At 42.0% G+C, this 19,637-nt stretch overlaps 1 protein-coding gene and 1 long non-coding RNA gene across 3 annotated transcripts in view; both read right to left on the bottom strand.

Annotated features, from left to right (window-relative positions):
- Window positions 1-661: 661 nt before the first annotated feature.
- Window positions 662-2,655, bottom strand: LOC128825781 (uncharacterized). Its single transcript, XR_008442727.1, has 3 exons — window positions 2,355-2,655; window positions 1,892-1,962; window positions 662-1,208 (listed from the first exon to the last, which is right to left on the bottom strand). It is a non-coding gene; the product is annotated as an uncharacterized LOC128825781 (long non-coding RNA).
- A 5,302-nt stretch (window positions 2,656-7,957) lies between these two features.
- The window catches only part of ZZEF1 (zinc finger ZZ-type and EF-hand domain containing 1), an 80,142-nt gene continuing 68,462 nt past the window's right edge, over window positions 7,958-19,637 (bottom strand). For both annotated transcript variants that reach the window (XM_054008180.1, XM_054008181.1), the window contains exons 50-55: window positions 19,464-19,632; window positions 17,289-17,387; window positions 16,260-16,425; window positions 14,508-14,661; window positions 12,506-12,577; window positions 7,958-11,131 (exon numbers count right to left, since the gene is read on the bottom strand). In XM_054008180.1, the coding sequence (XP_053864155.1) occupies window positions 11,057-11,131; window positions 12,506-12,577; window positions 14,508-14,661; window positions 16,260-16,425; window positions 17,289-17,387; window positions 19,464-19,632 (735 nt within the window). In that variant the 3' untranslated portion in view covers window positions 7,958-11,056. The remainder of the gene's footprint in view (window positions 11,132-12,505; window positions 12,578-14,507; window positions 14,662-16,259; window positions 16,426-17,288; window positions 17,388-19,463; window positions 19,633-19,637) is intronic.

Here is a 19,637-nt window from a genome sequence, read left to right as displayed (position 1 = left end):
GTGCGCTGGCGATGCCTTTTTGGCAGGTTAGACCTCAATGAGGATAATATTCCCATGGTCATAGTTGCATGATGTATGTTGCATAATCTTTGTGAAGCTAAGAGTGAAAAGTTTGCTCAGGGGTGGAGTGTTGAGGCAGACTGCTTGGCTACTGATTTTGAGCAGCCAGATACCAGGGCTATCAGAGGGGCCCAGAGGGGGGCAATTCGAATCAGGGAGGCTTTGAGGCAACACTTTGAAAATGAGAACCAGTAATGTATATCTCTGTGGTTGGTGCTGCAATGTTACATTACATGTAGTTTTCCTATGAAGCAATGGTGACATTTGGGGCCTTACATTCCAGTAAGCAAATGATTAAACTGCCTGTGTATGTATTGGTAGTGCCTGCTATCTCAATTTGTAGAAAGCAAATAAAGATTAGTTACCATTCAAAAACTTAGCTTTTATTGCACAAAAAACAACACACACACACACAAAGATGCTTGATGGGAAAGGAGGTATCCAGGAAGGGCAGACTTTCAGAGCTCTGTGTAGGTCCAGCTATCATTGTGAAAGTTGTCCGAGGGGGTGGAGTGAAGGGGGAACAGAGAAATCCCAGAAAGCGGAAAGGCCTATGCGGGTGGAATTTGGGGGGGGGGGGGGGGGGGGCATGGAAAAGAGTTCTGAATATGCTGCAGGGAAGGGCGGGCACGCATCTGCTTAATCTGCAGCGTTATTAAGGACTTCAGCATCTGCGTTTGCTCCTCCATGACTTTAATCATCTGCTCAGTAGTGTCCTTAAATTCCTGATTCTCTTTTCTGTCCTGCCTTTCGGCTTGCGTTCCCTTTCCTCTGCATTGGAGAAGTGCAGTACCTCCCAGAACATGTCTTCTTTACTCAGTCTTGGGCGTTTTCTTATCTAGCAGAGATGCTCGGTCGGTGTGCGCAGGGTGTTCCTGAAGGCCACATCTGCCGAAGCACAAGGAACAATGCACAGAAGCATGATTGCTAAATTCACGCACAGCATTGAAACATTTCAATAAAACACACCTTTTGTAACGTATCCATCACTTTCTCACTGACTCTTGGCAAGCACACATCTCTGCGCACACTGAAAGCATGTCCTCTGGGTTAGGTCCTCTTTCTGCCGCTTCCAGGTCCGAAGTATCCACGGGGCTCTTGAAGATGGAGGTGCGGGTGGAGTCGCCACAGAGGATAGTGTCCAGCTCCTTATAGAACCAGCAGGTGTTAAAGTGCAGCACCGGAGCAACGGTTTGCCTCCCTCACCTTATGGTACGCCTGCCTCAGCTCCTTTATCTTCACTCTGCACTGCCGTATGTCCAGATCATAGCCCTTTTTGCACAAGCCTCGAGAAATCTGCCCGTAGGCACAGGTGCCAATTTTTGTTGGCGCCTGTGGGTGCTTGTGCCCCCCGACCCCTCCCCAAATCCCTGCCCTGGCCCTGCCTCTTCCCTATGTGCTGCATTCCTCCTCCTTCCCAGCACTTGCTGCGTGAAACAGCTGTTTCGAGGCGCAAGTGCTGGGAGGGGGGGAGAAGCAGGACATGGCGGCGCACTCAGGGGTGGAGGTGAGCTGGGGCAGGGGGTGGGTGCAGAGCACCCACCAATTTTTCCCTGTGGGTGCTCCAGCCCCAGAGAACCCACGGAGTCGGCGCCTATGCCCCTACATATCAAAATTCCTCAAGCACAGCTGGGACTGCACAGCCTCCTCTCCCCATACACTGAGAAGATCCAGCAGCTCCGCCGTGGTCCAAGCGGGAGAGTGTTTGCTGCGATAACTTGCCATGGTCACCTGGGAAGATGCGATGAGGCCTCTCCACGCCAAGCAAACAGGAAATGAAATTTAAAAAATTCCCAGGGCTTCTAAGGAGGAGGGGCGGATGGTTGTTTACCTGGCTGCAGGGCAGTGGAATTCAAACTGCTGACCAGAGCGGTCCTCAGGATGGGCATTGTGGGACACCTCCTGGAGGCCAATTAAAGTGATAAAATCAAGCGTGGTGCCTACACTGGCACTTGGTCAACAAACATTTTGTGCAAAAAGCCTATGTCTTTCGTCAGGGTGGTTTTATTTTGTCGCCAAACCAGGGCATTTTTGCTACCAAAAGTCACATTGCAGTGTGTATGCATCCACTGTTTTGTCAACAAAAGCAGCCTTTTGTTGACAAAACCTTGTAGTGTAGACAAGGCCTAAAAATATGGATTTAGCAGACAGCTGGGTTTTATGCCTCACTGTAACACACTCTGTCGCCTACTAACTCTCCATTGTCCTACAACTGCAGAGGTGTTAATTGCTCACTTCATTTTAAGTGTGTCTCCTACATCATGTGTGAACCCCTAATGCTTAATCTGTCCCACCTTGTATTTAGCTTGGACGCCTGTTTCCTTCTCCAGACCTGAGGAAGTGCTCTGCGAAGCTCAAAAGTTTCTCCCTTCTTGAAGTTGGTCCAATAAAATATTACCTCATCCACCTGGTGTCTCTTTAAAAAACAAACAAAAAAAAAATTGAAAAACAGTTGACGTTTTTGGTTAATATGAGTTTTACTGTAGCTTGTGTATGTAATGGAAAATGGTGAGAAAGCAAGAGAGAGATGACCTATTCTTAAGCATTTTGGTAAGAACAGAGGTCTTGACTTGTTTCAAGAATTCACAAAAACAACAAGGAGTCCGGTGGCTCCTTAAAGGCTAACAGATTTATTTGGGCATAAGCTGAAGAAGTGGGTTTTTTACCCATGAACGCTTATGCCCAAATAAATCCGTTAGTCTTTAAGGTGCCATCGGACTCGTTGTTTTTGTGGATACAGACTAACACGGCTACCCCGATACTTCAAGAATTCAGTGCCTCTCTGCCCTTTCATATAGGTATATTCCTGCTTACAATAGCAGGCCAAACAAAACATTTACGCACCTGGTTAGGTCCATCTCCAAGACAAGCACTTAAGTATTTAATTAACTTTAGGTATTTGCATAAGGCCATTCCTTAAGCATGTACCTAAAGTTAAGCATGTGTTTAAATGCTTTGATGAACAGAGAGGGACTGCTAGGGTTGCCAACCCTCCAGGATTGGCCTGGAGTCTCCCGGAATCAGCGTCTATCTCTCAGGCCTGGTCTACACTGGGGGGGAATCGATCTAAGATATGCAACTTCAGCTATGAGAATAGCGTAGCTGAAGTCGACATATCTTAGATCGACTTATCTCCCGTCCTCACGGCACGGGATCGACGGCCGCGGCTCCCCCGTCAATTCCGCTTCCGCCTCTCGCTCTGGTGGAGTTCCGGAGTCGACGGGGAGCGCGTTCGAGGATCGATTTATTGCGTCTAGATGAGACGAGACAAATTGATCCCCGATAGATTGATCGCTACCCACCAATCCGGCAGGTAGTGTGGACGTACCCTCAGTGACTATTGAAAGCAATCTGGGAGATTTTAATAGGATATTTTAAGAAAATGACATTACATCATGTTGGGGAAAAAAAATCTCCCAGATTTCTCCCAGTCAGAGTTGGCAACCCTAGGGACTGCTGAAGCAGAAGCCTCAAAAAACTACACACAGTGGCTATTCCAGGAGCACAGAGCACTGAATTCTTTCTGGAGGGGGACCTTCTGCAATAGCTCGGGTTTATACAGTTTTTCATCCTGAAATTTAAACTGCTATTCAGACTACACATACTAGGAATTCCTGCACTGCCCCACGATGCAGCCACTTCTGGGGCAGTATACAGCGGCTTAACAGCACACAGCATCATTATGCAATAGTTCAAAGAGATTTACTGTATCCGCCTATAACTGCAGGGGAAATACAGGCAGACAGAAAATCATTACTGGTCATGGAATTTGGCCAGAATACTAGGGTTAACATACTTGGTGTCACAGTCTCTTTTGCTTAAGTCTCTTGCGTTTTCATATCTGCATTCATTCCACAACCATCATAGTTCCTGCTGCGAGATAATGCCAGATATACAGGTAGTCAGCAGCTCCTCTACACTTGCTGCCTTGGCTGCAATAGGCCTTTTATCACTATGACTCAGCCGCTGAAGGCCTTGATTTATATTGCAGTAGCATCCTATGGCTGGGCTTTTCAAAGAGCCTAAGGGACCCTTCTACGAAATGCCAAATCACCTTTTGGTGTCTGAGGCTATGGCTACACTACATAGCTTTCCTGCCAACACCCCCCCCCATCCCCCATGAGCGGCAATGGCTTTGTCGGCAGGAAAGCGCTCCTGCCGACAAAGCGCTGTTCACGCTGGTGCTTTTCGTTGGTAAAACGTTTGTTGTTTGGGGGCGGGGGTGCTGTTTTTTTAACACCCCTGAATGACAAAAGTTTTGCCGACAAAGTGCCAGTGTAGACATAAGGCACGAGAGAGCAGTGACCATTGACGAACATTTCAAGAAGCTTCTATCTCACCCTTCATCAGTTTACTAACACTTTCTGCTCTTGTTGCACACAATACAGGTTAAGTCTTTCCTCTTACTTGCCTGGAAGACGTAAAAAAAATGCTGAAGCATTGATGGAAGGACAGGCTACGGTGGGGAAATGGAACAAGAAACCAGGGGAGGGAGGAGGAATGAAGTGAGGCGTGAGACAGAGGAAGAGCAGGGGAGAAAAACCAGCACCAGGAGAACATCCCACAGATTTGATTAAGCAGGGGGCGGGGAAATCTCTATTCACTGAGACCAACCACTAGCGTTTTTCAGGGTAGCACTGTACTGCTGTACATTAGCACTGCACTAGAATCATACACATTGGGAAAACAGCACATCTTCCCCTAATTTGCAATCACCATTTACATTAGCCCTTCTGTTACCTCCCTCCATGCGTTCCCCAAACCAAAACATGCCTTCTCTGTCCTGTTTTCAAGGAGCAGGGTATATTCTTTAAACATTAAGAAATGCTATCAAGCCATTTGAGGATTCAATATGAATCGTGTACTAGGGTTGATAACTCTGATGAGACACATTACGACTCAGATTTTAAGGGGAGACAGGACCAATTTTTGTGTGTTCTGCGCTGCCACAGCACTGTACGCTCCTGTGGGAAGTCCTGTATTGTTGCAGCCTGGTTTTGGAGCTGGAGAAAAGAAAGCACAAGTGGAACAGAACAATGGCAGAACAGGGAAAAGTCCTGCCAAAGAGATCTGATTAAACCCATACATTAACTGCTCATTCCTTTCTTATCTCACTAATCTTATTTCCTTAACCTTCTATTTCATTCCTTCCCTATTTACAGGGGACATTTTTCTTAACTATTTGGCTTAAATAGAGAGGTGATCAAATCTCTGCTCCACTTGGGGAGGCAGAATTCAGCTCCTACTCATTCTGAGTGCGGCCTAAGCTTCACGTGTGGTGGTGTTGCTCACACTGTTACAGTTTGGGTATGTCTACAGATCCAACGTTAAAATGCTGCCGCAGAGCTCTCCCAGCGCTATAATAAAACTACCTCCACGAAGGGAATAGCTCCCAGTGCTGGTGCACTGTCTACACTGCCACTTTACAGCGCTGAAACTTGCATCGCTCGGGGGGGGAGGGGGGGGGAGGGATCTGTTTTTGCACACCCCGAGGGACAGAAGTTTCAGTGCTGTAAGTGGCAGTGTAGACAAGGCCTTAGACACAGTTATCAGCCTCCTGACTGAGACTGATCTTTCAATGACTGACTAGTGTCAGCAGAGGAACTTTGAAAAGTATCCTCTTCAGGAACACTTCATTGTGTGTTTGTTTTTATTTAAAAGGTTTGTTTAGGACTTTTGCCTAAAACCAAACTTGTGCTGTTTAGGAGTTCATGTGATTGAGGTACTTGCCTGTCACCTGAAGACACAACTCGCCACTTGTGACAGTCACTTTCATAACAGCTCCTTGTGATAATTCAGTCGTGTCACATGAAGCAGCACAATCCTGTTTGCATGAAATATGCTGTTCATAACAAACAAGGGAAACGAAAAGTATAGGATCAGAACACTGGGCTAGACGGTTGTGGATGTGCTCTGATTTTAGACCAGGGCAGTTCCAGTGATTTAAAATGGAGTCACGCCTAATTTATCCTGTTATAACAGAGAGCAGATTTAGGCTCAAAGTCTACGAGAATTCTGTGCAAGTTGCCCAAAACATGTCAAAAAGAGTCTTTATATTTGATTCAGACTTCAGAGGCTGTTATTCACCACCAAGGAAAATACACTGTCTTTATATAGCACCTGTGACCCAGGAGCTCAAAGCACTTCATAAACATTAAGCCAACCACAACTCATTTGAATTGGATGAATATTGCCCCATTTCACCATTGGAGAAATTGAGCCAACAAAGAGTGCCTCCAGTCAGCAGCAGAGGACTACCAATCTAGAGCCAATTCTCAGTCCTATATTTTAACCACTACACCACACTCTCCCTACATACATAAAACATTTTAAATGCAGCATTCCACAGCCAATGTTTTTTAAGCGAATGTAACCTACAACCATCCCCTCAAAATGACCCCAATCACTTTCACTTTTGCAGCAAGCAACTACACGTTTCCAGACCTGTGTACTGTTGCATCAACTTCCTCAATGACGTTTAATGAATTTACAGAAGTAAATGTAAGGCAGCCCTATTGGCTTCTGCTCCATTAGAAACCAGAAAATCCATGTTTGCAAACTGAAGACAGGCAAAACTGGCTGGGGGAGGGGGGGGGGAATAAATAAAGGCACTGCTCCATTTTGCTAGCAATTCTCCGCTGGCAGCTTCTATATTATAAGGGTTTGTCTGTATGCAGAATTGTCCCACTTTCACTTAGAGTGTGAATTTAAACGAATTTAGTTAAACCAGGGCACACGCTTATTCTGGTTTAGCTTAAATTGATTAGGAACAGACATAAGCTAACTGTAGTAATCACTTAAAACCAAAATAAGCATGTACCCACAGAGATTTGGACCAGTTTAGCAGAGCAAATTTTTGTGGACACCACTTCTAAAGTCAGTCTAATGCATTAAAAGGATCTAGTTTCTTAAAGGGCTAGACAGAAGGAGCTCGGATGCTATCAGCTGTAAGGGGTTGTGGCAATAGACTGTAAGAGCATGTAGGTACAGATGCCTGGATGGGGCAGGAAAGGTCAATGGTATTTGCTTATTTTGCTTTAAGCATGCCATAGAGTTTTGCTCTTAAAAGAAGCCAGGGTGGAAAAAAGCGCATCCCACAATAAACAAATGAAACCAGCTAGTTTACAGCCTGATCCTGCTCACAATAATGTGAGAGCAACATCCCCGTCCTAGATTCTCCTTGCCCTTAGAGGCTCACTCGAGTATAGTACATTCTACAGTTCAGGTTATCAGTATGTATTTAGTAAACACACTCATGACAAATCTCTCTGGCTTTGTACAAAAGGGGAAACCAACTTCCGGACTGGCCAAATGCCAGAGGAGACTCCCAACTTGTCACTCCAGGGAAAAGCCCTCACGTTCCCACCAACCAGCCTCTCAGGAAAAAGCCTGTGTAAATAAAATAGGCTTGGTAGCATGCTTAGAAGGGCAACAAATGGCAGCTCTAATGGACCAGTGGGGAGAATCACCCTGGCCAGCAACCTCCTCCCATTTACAGTATGGGAGCAGTTATGGCACAGGAGTGTCTCTCAATGTAGACAAGACTCACATTAGTACAGGAACTCTATAGGTGTGAACCACCACCTTGAAACAAATTGTGGCCCAACCCTACAAGTGGATCCACACAGACAGACCCCCACTGAAGTCAACGGGCCTCTATATAGGCACAGGGGTCAGTCCACATGGAACCAACTGCAGGATTGGAGCCTAAGCCAAGCCTCATGTGATGTTTGTGTGGCAGAGTGGGATATCAGCTACACAATACAAAGGAGGACAAGAGGTTTACTTACAGTCATCCTGTCCCTAATGATTAACACTCAAAGTAAACCCCTAGCTCTTGCTGCAAATTCAATATTTAATCTTCAGTGAGGGAAAGAAAAACAGAAAACTACAGACACAGTGTTGTACTTTTTATAGAATTTTTACAATATATTTCTCTTCATTTGCATATTTTACCCACATCTATAACTTTCTTGTTACATGTTGAGCTGAACTGGAATAAATCTAAAGGTCTGATCTATTTCAAACAACCAAAACCGATAAAAATTGCAAAGTAGTAAACCCGTAAGAAAAAAAAAATTAAAAACCTTTTAAAGTGTTTAATGAAAACAAGTCACATGTATCATTAGGAACAATGTGATTTGTGTTAAATACATCGTATGTGATTCAGGACACAATCATTTTTTAATTAGGCACATTTTTTTCTTCAGCATACCTGTTTTCCAGCCAGCTTTGTACTATTCCATAGTACCATCTGCATCCACTTGGAACTGCTGCAGGATTTCAGAGCTATTGGTCATAAATATTCAATTCATTTGGTTATGCCTCCTCCCCTTTTTACATGATAGAAAAAAAAAATCAATTTTTCTTGCCCCCTAAAAACCCACAATGAAGAAGTTTTAAGGCAGTGAAAGACTCCGTGTCAAGCCAAGGGACAGTCCTTCACTTCCATCTAGTGGGTGGAAAGAATATTTAGCAGCTAATGCCACTTGTAGCCCTTTGAGAGCAAGATGGCTGACTGGCAAGGGTAGTAAGTGGTACGCCTAAGATAGAAACTTTGGCCACTCCTGTGTCATTCTTACAGCCTTTGTGCATATTGTTATATAGAAAGCAAAAATACAGTGCAACAGAAAAAGAATGAGAATGAGGAAACGCCATGATAGGATCAGTGAAGGATCTCTGTACAGTCTGTAAACCTGATGTAAAAAGAGGAAAAAACCTTCTGTAAATAAACTTGGGCAGATCTCAACAGCGCATCACATGCCTTACAAACGACACAATCAACCTATCACCAGGGATTTACCAACTAGCCAGGGACTCGTTCCGAGACAGTGGGTAGGAAATCCACACTGTCCCAGAGCAGCCGTTTTAAAAGGCTTATCTGACCCTTTGATACAATACACACTGTTCATGAAAGTGGACTTCAGAAGATGACCACAGTTTTGGTGTAATAACCCCGCCCCCACCCCAGATTCTCCAGTAGGAGTTCATACTGTCAGACAGAGACATGCATTTGGTTTATCAGGGAAGCTCCTAGCCTCTCCTGCAGTCAGATTACAAACTGAGAGGCATCACTAAGAGGGAACCAAAGGATAAGACTGCAAATGCCTTTACCTACGAGTTAAATGCAAGTAAATCTCATGTTTAGTACTCAACAATGTCTCTCCCTGGAAAGGAAAAGGGAACTAACTTTCATTATGTTAGACTGCAGGCAAGTTTTCAGAGCAGTCTGCATTTCTCTGCCTTTTTCCAAACTTGGGCAGAGGACAAGTTCTTCCTACACTCTGGGATTTGCTTTTACTAAGAGAGCTGTCCCATCCCCCGAAAGACAGTGATTGCAACTTCTGGTGCCAATGAAGGTCTTCAGTTTTTAACCCCTTCATTCAGAGTACTCTTTCCAATTTAAACGTCTCTCCCACAACAGCACTGGCCTTGCATTCTCCTAATGGAATAGGAGCCAACCAGCTACTTCCAAGGCTGCAGCACCAATGACCATCCAAAAAAATGGGGGCACTAAAGCACATTGCACATTTCCCTCCCAGAGGGAGATAGCACCGCCTTTAAGATACTCCCAGTCCCAGGTGGCTGGAAGAGCACCATTCCATAGACTATTCCCAAATGCAGGGCTCTTATACATATGACAGTGCTAGCCACTGGCCTTTTTGGGCAAATAAAGCCAGTGAACACAACACTCAGTTCCAACAGTCATTGTCCTTATGCCATTTTGATCAACTTTCCAGTCTCTACTACAGATGCATCTGGTTCTGCTTTCTTCATCGTTTCATTCTGGAAAAAAACAAATCTAAGCACAATAGAAGTTTTGCAGATTTTACATTCAACAAAACCAACCAGGCAATTAGCCCACACAAAATGTAGCCCCACAACCCTTTAAGCTCTTTGCAGTCTTCTTTGGAAACGGAATAACCAGCAAATTTGGGCAAGATTAAAGCCAATTTATTTCAACACAGAGGTCTGCTATTTATTCCACATTCAGCAGGAGTAATGCAGTTATTGCTATATGAGATAAATTGGGTTAATCACTAACCCCCCCGAATCATCCCTTGGTGCTGGGAATCAGGGTTTTCCAACGTTCACCAGAAGGAGCTCCTGGGCCACCAGTAGCAAAGAATATGCCATGAATAATTTCTTGGAAAGATGCCATATTTGAGAAACATACAAGTTATGCATCACAGCCAGTGCTCCTCAGCTTCTCATACCACCTCTTCGAAAGCTACTCCAAGGGAGCCATTGTGGTTTCTGTACTAAACCAGAAGAATGCATTGTACATATTTAAGACAAAGTAGGGTAAGATCAGTCGATCAAACCAAAAAGAACAGTAGAGGCTTTCACCTCTCAGAAGGGTGCTCTGCCATTGGAATCTTAACTGCTCCTTGAATCTCTCTATATTTGTTTTAAAACCTAAAGTTCAGTAATGAGTTAGTTCTGCAGGTTTTTCTCCATGGGTAGTGCCTTTCAAAGCAAAGTGAAACATGACAGGTTTCAAGAGTGGGCCATTTTTACTCTTACACAGTCCACCAAGGTTCTTCTTCACCAATTTTACTTCCAGTGAAAAATGGATGCTGCTGGTGGCACCAGCGTAAGTTCAGCAAAACTTTTCAAGCGGTCCCTTCCAGTTATAGTCACTCGGTTTTACTGGGAATAGATAGTACAAGCACTGGGCCTTCTCCATTCTCATACTTCAGAAATCTTCTCCTGTTCACTCTCTGAATAAAAAAATACTTTTCTGTTTACTCTAACATGCTACAATATGTGCGTATGTAACTGTAGGTGATGCGTGAGTTACTCCAAAATGTGCTTTTTCTTTGAAGTGCGCTTTTACTTTTACAAATTCTACATCAAAGTGGAAGGAAGGAAGGCTGCAGAGTACCCATACGCTGAAGCTGAAGGAACTTTTCCTGAACAGAGTGAAGATGTTTGTTCCAAGGTTTCTATGGACAAACTATTCTATCCCATGCACTCCGGCCACGAGCCAGAATTAAACATTCCAGAGACTTGTTGATTTGTTTGGATAGTTAATGGCAAGGCTGATAGCAGCAATGTTTTTCAGGGCCTGGAGAGGAAGAAGAAAAGAAAGTTAAGCATCACAAAGATTATCACCATCAAGTAATAGTTACTTTAAGTTCTAAAAAGCCACCCTCTGCTGCATGAGTTTAATAGACATAGGAATAGGTTGTTCTCTATCCATCTGATTATCTTTTGGCACTGAAGTAAACCGTCATGCATCCAACAGCTCTGGATGCTTAACAAAAAAGCAACTGCATTTCCGATTGCCCAGATGCCTCCCATCTGCTAAAGCTTTGCTTATGTAGAGGACAAGTCATTTAAGGTGGATGCACCAGGCAAATCCCATTGTAGTATCACTTCTAAATGAACAGTGGGTTTTACTAAGATGAAGGAGTCTCATATCAAATGAGCTGAGGGTTAAGAAGGAAGCTGGAGATGCCACAGAGACGTTGGGAGAGCAAAATTGAATTCAGGAAGTGTCTGGAAAAAAAAAAAAACTCTTTCAGGGCCAAGGGCTGCTAATATTGAATTCAATAGGGAAGATCCCCTGAATTCAGTGGGCGCAGAATCGGGCTCTGTATGACTTAAGTGATAGGAAAAGGAATGCAGAAAGCCTGATGTGGGACACGAATTTTGGTTTTGATAACTCATCCACTCAACTGCCATTATCTGTAATACTATTCTTGGGTGGCTAACAATAAAGGAGGACACCATTTGTGAGTAGTTTCATCAGCAGGCGCTCAAAGGGACCCAAACAATGGTGTCAGGAAGGAAGATACAAATAGTGCTGGATCTACACCAATCTTGCAAGACTACTCAAATCATCTGGGGAAGGTAAAAAAAGTTTAAAGAGGAGAGTAAATACTTTTTTTCCATTGCCAACCACCATACTAATAAGCAGACAACTACATTTTATGCCTGGGCTTGTAAATTTCCATCAGTTTTGCAAGGTTGATATAAAAACTTACAAGGCAGTTTTCTTGCTGATTAAATTCACATGGTGGACCACTCACTTGACAAACAACATTAAGTTAGGTGATTTGAGTCAGTTTGTAGCTGCCATTTCCTCCCCCTGCTATTTCATATTGATTTTGTTTTTCATGCACTGGGGCTGCAGTGCCACTATCTGAAACTATAAGCTTTTTTTTGTAACCAACTACATTGAAATATGAATGTCAGATTGAGGTGGGTGTGAAGAGGGAACAGATGGTGCATGGATCAGGGCATTAGCCTTTCACATCTAAGGAATCATTATTTAAACCAGTGAAATTGAATTTTGGGAGCTTGTGCTAACAACAGTGACTATATATTTATCTGAAATAAAACCCTATTCTGCAATCAGGAATGACTGGCTGTCTCTTGCAGGACAGAGCAGAAGACATACTTTGGACAGGGATTATTTGGTTTTGTTTTTTTTTACCTGTGCTGTGCAACGATGAAGATGCTCTTCAGTATTTAAGGCAAGCAAGTAGTCCTGTAGAGATCCAAGCTCCTGCAGCAGAAACATGCTCAGTGAGATTGCTTTAGCAAGGTGTTTTTAACAACGTTACTCTACTGATCAGCATTAGCATTCCACTCTCCATAGGATCTACAGAGCCAATTCATCAAAATTGCCACAAACCCATAGAAACATAGGGCTAAAAGGGACCTTGAAAAGTTATCTAGTCCAGCATTCTGCACATACACAGACCATCCCTGACAAGTGTTTGTCAACCTATTCTTACAGCCTCCAATGACGGGGATTCCACAACCTGCCTTGGAAAACTATCCCAGAGCTTAACTACTCTCATGGTTAGAAACTTTTTCATAATATCTAACTTAAATCTCCCTTGCTTCTCTATTTACTTCTTGTCCTATCTTCAGTGGATATAGAGAGAAATTTTTATAACAGCCTTTAAAATATTTCAAGATTGTCATCAAGTCTTCCCTCAGTCTTCTTTTCTCAAGACTAAACATGTTGAGTTTTTTTGACCTTTACTCATAGGTCAGGTTTCATAAACCTTTTACAATTTTTACTCCTCTTCTCTGGACTCTCTTCAATTTATCAACTTTTATTTATTTATTTATTTAAAGAATGATGCCCAGAACGGGACATAATACTCCAGCTGGGGCCTCACCACTGCCAATCAGAGTTGGACAATTACCTCCCATTTCTTACATACTACAGTTCTATCAATCCACCCCAGAATGATAACAGTTTTTTTTTTTTTTTTTTTTGGCAACTGCAACATATTCTTGATTCACATTAAATCTGTGATGAACTATATCCCCTAAATCCTCTTTGGCAGTACTACTGACTAGCCAGTTATTTCCCATTTTGTAGTTGTACATTTGATTTTTCCTTCTCAAATCCTTTGTACTTGTCTTTATTGAATTTCATCTTGTTTTCAGATCAATTCTCCAATTTGTCAAAGCTGTTGTGAATTCTAATTCTGTCCTCCAAAGAGCTAGAACCCCCGCCCTGCTTGGTGTCATCCGCACATTTTGTATGCACAGTCTCTACTTCATTATCCAAGTCATTAATGAAGACATTGAATAGTACTGGATCCAGACAAGCCTGTGCTGGTCCTCACTAGATACATCTCCCCTGTTTGGACAGCAAACCACTGATAACTACTCTGAGTGCAGCCTTTCAACCAGTTTTGCACCCACCTTATAGTAATTTAATCTATACCACATTTCTCTAGTTTGCTTATGAGAATGTCATGTGGGGCTGCACCACAAGACTTACTAAAGTCAAGATATAATCACATCTACTGCTTTCCCCCTATCCACTAGGCCAGGAACCCTGTCAAAGAAGGAAGTTAGGTTGGTTTGGCATGGCGTGATTTATTCTCAACAAATTCATACTGGCTATTACTTATAACCCTATTATCCTCTAGGTGCTTACAAACTGATTGTTCAATAATTTCTTCCAGTATCTTTCCAGGTATTGAAGTTAAGTTGATAGGCCTATAGCTCCCCCAACTGGTCTATAGTTATGCTCAAGACTACAGGATTTGAGCACAATTTTGACTTTGGGTTTCAGTGTAGATTGGCCCTGTCTATACTGATCGCATACAGTGTTCAAATCCAGTTCAGAAAGAGTGTCACATTTAAACTATGTTTTCAAATGGTTATCAAACCCAGCTCTCCCCTGAGCACAGGCAGAGGCTTAGAATAGCCCTCTTTTAGTACCTTAGGAAGAAATGTGCCCATTATTTAAGGCTGTATAATTGATAAGGAGGTAGCATAGTACAGGTATATGTCCCTGTATTAGAACCTGACATTGAACTCAAGGGAAAAATGTTTCCAACCTGCCTGGTGCCTATGAAATCCTGACCTATTTGTGCTGAGGAGCCAGAAAGCAGTCTAACAACGTATTCTACATGCTATGCCCATTGCTGGAGAAAGGGGAGCATATGGGTAAATGGATTCCTTACATTCACTCTGCTCTCTGTAACGAAGAAGAGTTCCGTAAGTGCACGATGAAGAGGAAGAAGAAGAATACCAGGCTTGGTCATGTCATGGCACAGGTTATTTTCCATGTGGGTGAAAAGCTGCCAGAGAGGCTTTAACAAGGTGAGATCACAGTCCCTGAAAAAAACAAACAAACCAACAACAGTCATTTAAGCGGAATGAGGGTAACTCAGATTAACGACCCCATTTTTGACATGAAGAACAATATTTTCAAAGGAGCCGAAACCTAATGATAATTTCCTGACAGCATTATGAAGCATGTAACAAGAGGCTGATTACAAAGGTAGACTTCGGTTTCGAAATACTTGGTTACAGAAATGTAACAGCTAAATTAAAACTCCATCCTAAAAGTTTAAGACCCCTAACTTTTTTTGATCCAAGCTCAAAGCATTTAAGCACACGCCTAATTTTTTCCCCCTACACAGCAACGCACTTATGCGTGTGGTTCACATTAGACACTTTCATGGATTAAGCAAGTCTAAAGCACTTGGTGAATAAGGCCGAATTGCCAAATTGGGGGTCTTTGAAATAAATGAATGCAGCTTCTCATTAAATGCCTTGATTCCACTGGTTAGAACTTCGCAAGTCTAAGTTATAAACAGAAAGGGTGTCCCCATTTTCTTTTATTTATTTATACATAGGTATAGGTAATTAGTATCACTTTGCAAGTAACAGGGTTTCCAACCCTGCCTTTCCTCACACTCCCATTCAAACATCATTGTATTGTATAGTCTCTTCTACACGTACATAAAGTAGGCATCATCAAAAGAGAACTCAATTTCAGAGGCCTTCATCAGGGTACTACAGAAGAAAATTTGAAGTATTATTAGGGTATTATTTCCATAATAAAGATTTTTACCCTACGTTAAATTGTTGCCCACAAAGGCACAAGTTTTTTGAGCACAAAATGTAAGAAAAAATTAGATACACATTCAGTAATAAATAACTGAACAACGGCTATGTACCTTTTAGCAAAGTTGCAGATGTTCAGACTTGAATGTGGGCTAAAGTATCAAAATTCACAATGATTCATACAAATTTTATATGTCATTGTCTAAAATTGCTACAAAAATATAATATTATATATTTTACATACACACACACATACACACACACACACTTCTGCGTCCTTTGAGCCAGAAAAAGCAGGAGGTTTCTGGCACCTTCAGGATTTTACTTAATTGAACATTATAATGAAGTGAGGGTCCATATATTGACCAACTGTCTACTTCTGCCCAGCACAATCACCTCTGCCACCCAGAATCAAGCATTAACTTACCTGAAGCTATAGCTCCATTTATACAGCTTGCACTGGCACAAATCAAAGAAAGTTACCACCGTTATTGCAATACTGAATCTGGCAATGTTTTTTCTGCACTTTGTTCTTGATCTCCTCATTTTAACTAAGAGAAGGAGACTCATCCTTGGATCCTTAAATTTATTTTAATACAATCAACATGGAATCTGACTTTATTCTGACTAAAGGATTTGTTCCACAGAATCTTTTAAAAAGCCATCTAGAAAAAGAAAAACTGATTTTCAGAACAGCACTACTTCAACCGTTTTTGGCTAGCAAGCCATTGCTAATACCCATCAGCAAGACAAACTATAGTGTCTACTTTAAATTATGATTCTCTGGCTCTGCCATGACTTGAATTTAGCAAACCCTCTCCTCAAAGGCATGTTTAGTGTACAATGTGGAGCAATGTGTTTACCTGCGGTTGCTGCATTGCACTATCTTCAGGAGTAAGTGGATGGCCTTTAAACGCTGGTGCCCAATCTGGCGGCATGCTACTCCTACCTGCCATTCCCAGATTTTGGCTAGTGGGAGATGTGGAACCACCCTTTCCTCCGATAGCATTTGTTTCAGAATCTCAAATCCTGGAATTGAATAGAATCGTGGTTATTTCTAGAGGGAGACATTCTACTCACCTGCACAACTGTCCTTTCCCCATATATTTAGAATTGTTACAGCAAACAAAAATAAAGATATAAAAGCCAAAACTTGATCTGGAGAAAGAGAATAAGGGCCAACCCCTGCCATCCTTAGTCCTTTCTTGGGCAAAAAAATTAATGGGAGTTATGGGGCTAAATTCCTTACACCTATCTTTGAAAATCCTAACCCTAATATTTGCAATGAGAGTTTTGTCCAGGGAAGGACAACAGAATTGGAGCCCTAATTAATACTGGAGGTACAGTAGGCCTAAGCTAACTGCAAAGCATTCACAATCCAGATGCATATTTCAAAAGACCATTAAAAATATAATTCATCTGTTAAATAAACCAGCAAAGCCTTTCACACTGCATCTGAAAATGAAAACCAGAAGCAGTCCACCATAACAGATATAATTATTCTTTAAACACAACTTAAATTACCTCCATTTACGATTATCATTATTATGACAGCTCTGGAGTGGCCTGTTAAACCCAGAACATAAATTATGGCAAGTATCCTGGAGACTATTTGACTGGTCTCTGGGTTTTCAAGCTTCAGCAGTTTAGATACTGCCGTCAGTGTTGAGCCAGTGCGAACAGAAGTCACTCATCAAAACCCAAGTCACACAATGAATCAAGTCACAACACTATAATGCCTTTTAAGAACAGTTGAGGGGAAAAAGCCTATGCTAAGCAACCTAAAAAAAGTACAGCCAAGGAATAATTATTAAAAAAAAAAAAAAATTGTGAAAGCACGGATCAAAATCATTGTAATAAGTCCCTTTGGTCACGCTCTGAACGGAGCTTACCTGTTTGGAACCTTCCAAGGTGACCTGCCGTCACTGTAAACTTGTAACCCCATTCAGTATTACTCATGTCAGAGGTAAACCGATAAAACAGCGTATCTCCTGTTCAGCAGGGAAGAAAAAAAACCATCCACATTAGAAAAAAAACAACAGTAACTCAATAAGGGACTATACCAAAGAATAGAATATAGCAGAAAAGATTATTAAACTAATTTGCTTCTAGATGAAATCATCTTTTACTCTTCTGGTAATTCCAAAATGAACAGAACATAAGACAAATGGGAGACTAATCCAGAATGCAGAACAGCTGCCACCAGTGTATAAAAATACACACAGATTAATGCTTTCTATATTTTTTGTCAGATAGTTGCTTCAGACAAGTCGGGGGGGGGGTTATAAAGGAAACTGTAGTGCACATTAGTAAAGATGTACAGTACTGAGAACTGGTGATTTATGAGCTTTTATGTGATAACCAAAACCCTTGTATGCCCAGCAGAATTTCCAGTACATTAACGAGAAAAAGTAGTAAGTTACTAAAGCAAGAATCACTGCTTTTAATTACCAGATGGGAGTCCTTAAGATTCTGAAACCTCTTTTCTGTACAAAGGATGTTTTTCAAGAGGCTCCTTTCCAGGAAGTTCTCTTTTTTCCTTTTCTTTGGTGTACTGCCTACGGAAGGCAGTACATAAAGCAATGTGTCTATGGCTGTTCATTTCAATGTGAGTAGCTCTTGCTTCCATGCCATGTCCATAAACTGGCACGTGACACTTAGCTATCCACATAACTTCTGGGATGATGCTCTGAAATGACTTGTCAGAAAGGCAGTGCAGAATTGCAGACTTCCACTACAGGAATTAAACTGTTGTATTTGGCCACTCAGAGATGGTGACAAGTAAACCCTTCAATTCAAGAAGAGTTTTCAAAAAGTTTTACAGTTTTATGATCAGACTGTGGAGCAATTCAAGAAGTCCTTGCTGTTTTTATATTCAAGCTATGACTTTATAAAAGGGCAAGATAGGTATCAAGCTATAATCCCAAATACAAAATACCTCTATCCGCTTGGTTACTTATAGCTGCCACCAGTGCTCCAAGTCAGAAAGCCCTTGCCATGCTGCAGCACAAGTCTATGCTAGGACACTCAATAAGTCAATAGTCAAGTTAGTGCATAACTTGCAAAATGAGTCCAATCACATAACCATAGAAATATAGGACTGGAACAGACCTTGAGAGAGGTCATCTAGTCCAGCCCTGTGTACTGAAGCGGGGCAAATATACCTAGACCATCCCTGACAGGTGTTGGTTTAACTTGTTCTTGGAAACCTCCAATGATGGGAATTCCACAACCTCCCATGGTAACCTGTTCCAGTGCTTAGCTATCCTTCTAGTTAGAAAGTTTTTCCTAATATCTAACCTAAATCTCCCTTGCTGCAGATTAAGCACATTACTTCTTGTCCTACCTTCAGCAAACACAGAGTGATTGATCAGTGTCCTTTTTAACAGCTCTTAACATATTTGAAGACTAATCAGGTCCCCTCTCCATCTTCTTTTCTCAACACTAAACATACCCAGTTTTTTTTTTTTTTTTTAAACCTTCCCTCATAGATCAGTTTTTTAAAACCTTTTTTTATATTTTTGTTGCTCTCCTCTGGACTCCCTCCCATTTTGTTGCCCAGATTTGGACACAATACTTCAGCTGAGACTTCACCAGTGCCAAGCAGAATGGAACAATTACCTCCTACATTTTACACAATGCTTCTGTTAATTCACCCCAGAACTATACGAGTCTTTGGCACAACTGTATCACATTGTTGGCTTGTATTGAATTTGTGATTCATTATAACCCCCAAATCTTTCTCAGCAGTACTATGCCTAGCCAGTTACTGCACATTTTGTATTTGCATATTTAATTTTTTCCTTTCTAAGTGTTGTACTTTGCACTTGTCTTTATTGAATTTCATCTTGTTGCTTTTCATCATAGTTCTACAAAGCAAATGGAGAACACAAAATTTATTTGAGCAAAGAGGGGATGGGATACGAGCAGGAGTTTTTCCATGTATGCCACAAACATCAGGGGATATAACGGACATTAAGATCTTGGTCTCTCACACCACAGGCTATCAGTAGCTCTCTACACTTGTTTGTACTCACATAAATTGTATATCTACATGGTCCATTTACCTGGAAGCTCAAAATCAGTCCACTTCTGCAGAGACCCACTGAAACTGTGCCGATCCTGTTGAAAATCACTGCTGCTGGACATGATTAATTCATCACAGCCTTCTTCTGTATTACACTGAGAGTCAAATTTGATTGAGAGATAGATAGCACCAGGGATGTGAACTTTATCCTGAG

This window comes from Malaclemys terrapin, chromosome 18 (assembly GCF_027887155.1).
Source record: "Malaclemys terrapin pileata isolate rMalTer1 chromosome 18, rMalTer1.hap1, whole genome shotgun sequence".
Lineage (NCBI taxonomy): Eukaryota > Metazoa > Chordata > Testudines > Emydidae > Malaclemys > Malaclemys terrapin.
This window is presented reverse-complemented; position numbering and strand designations above follow the sequence as displayed.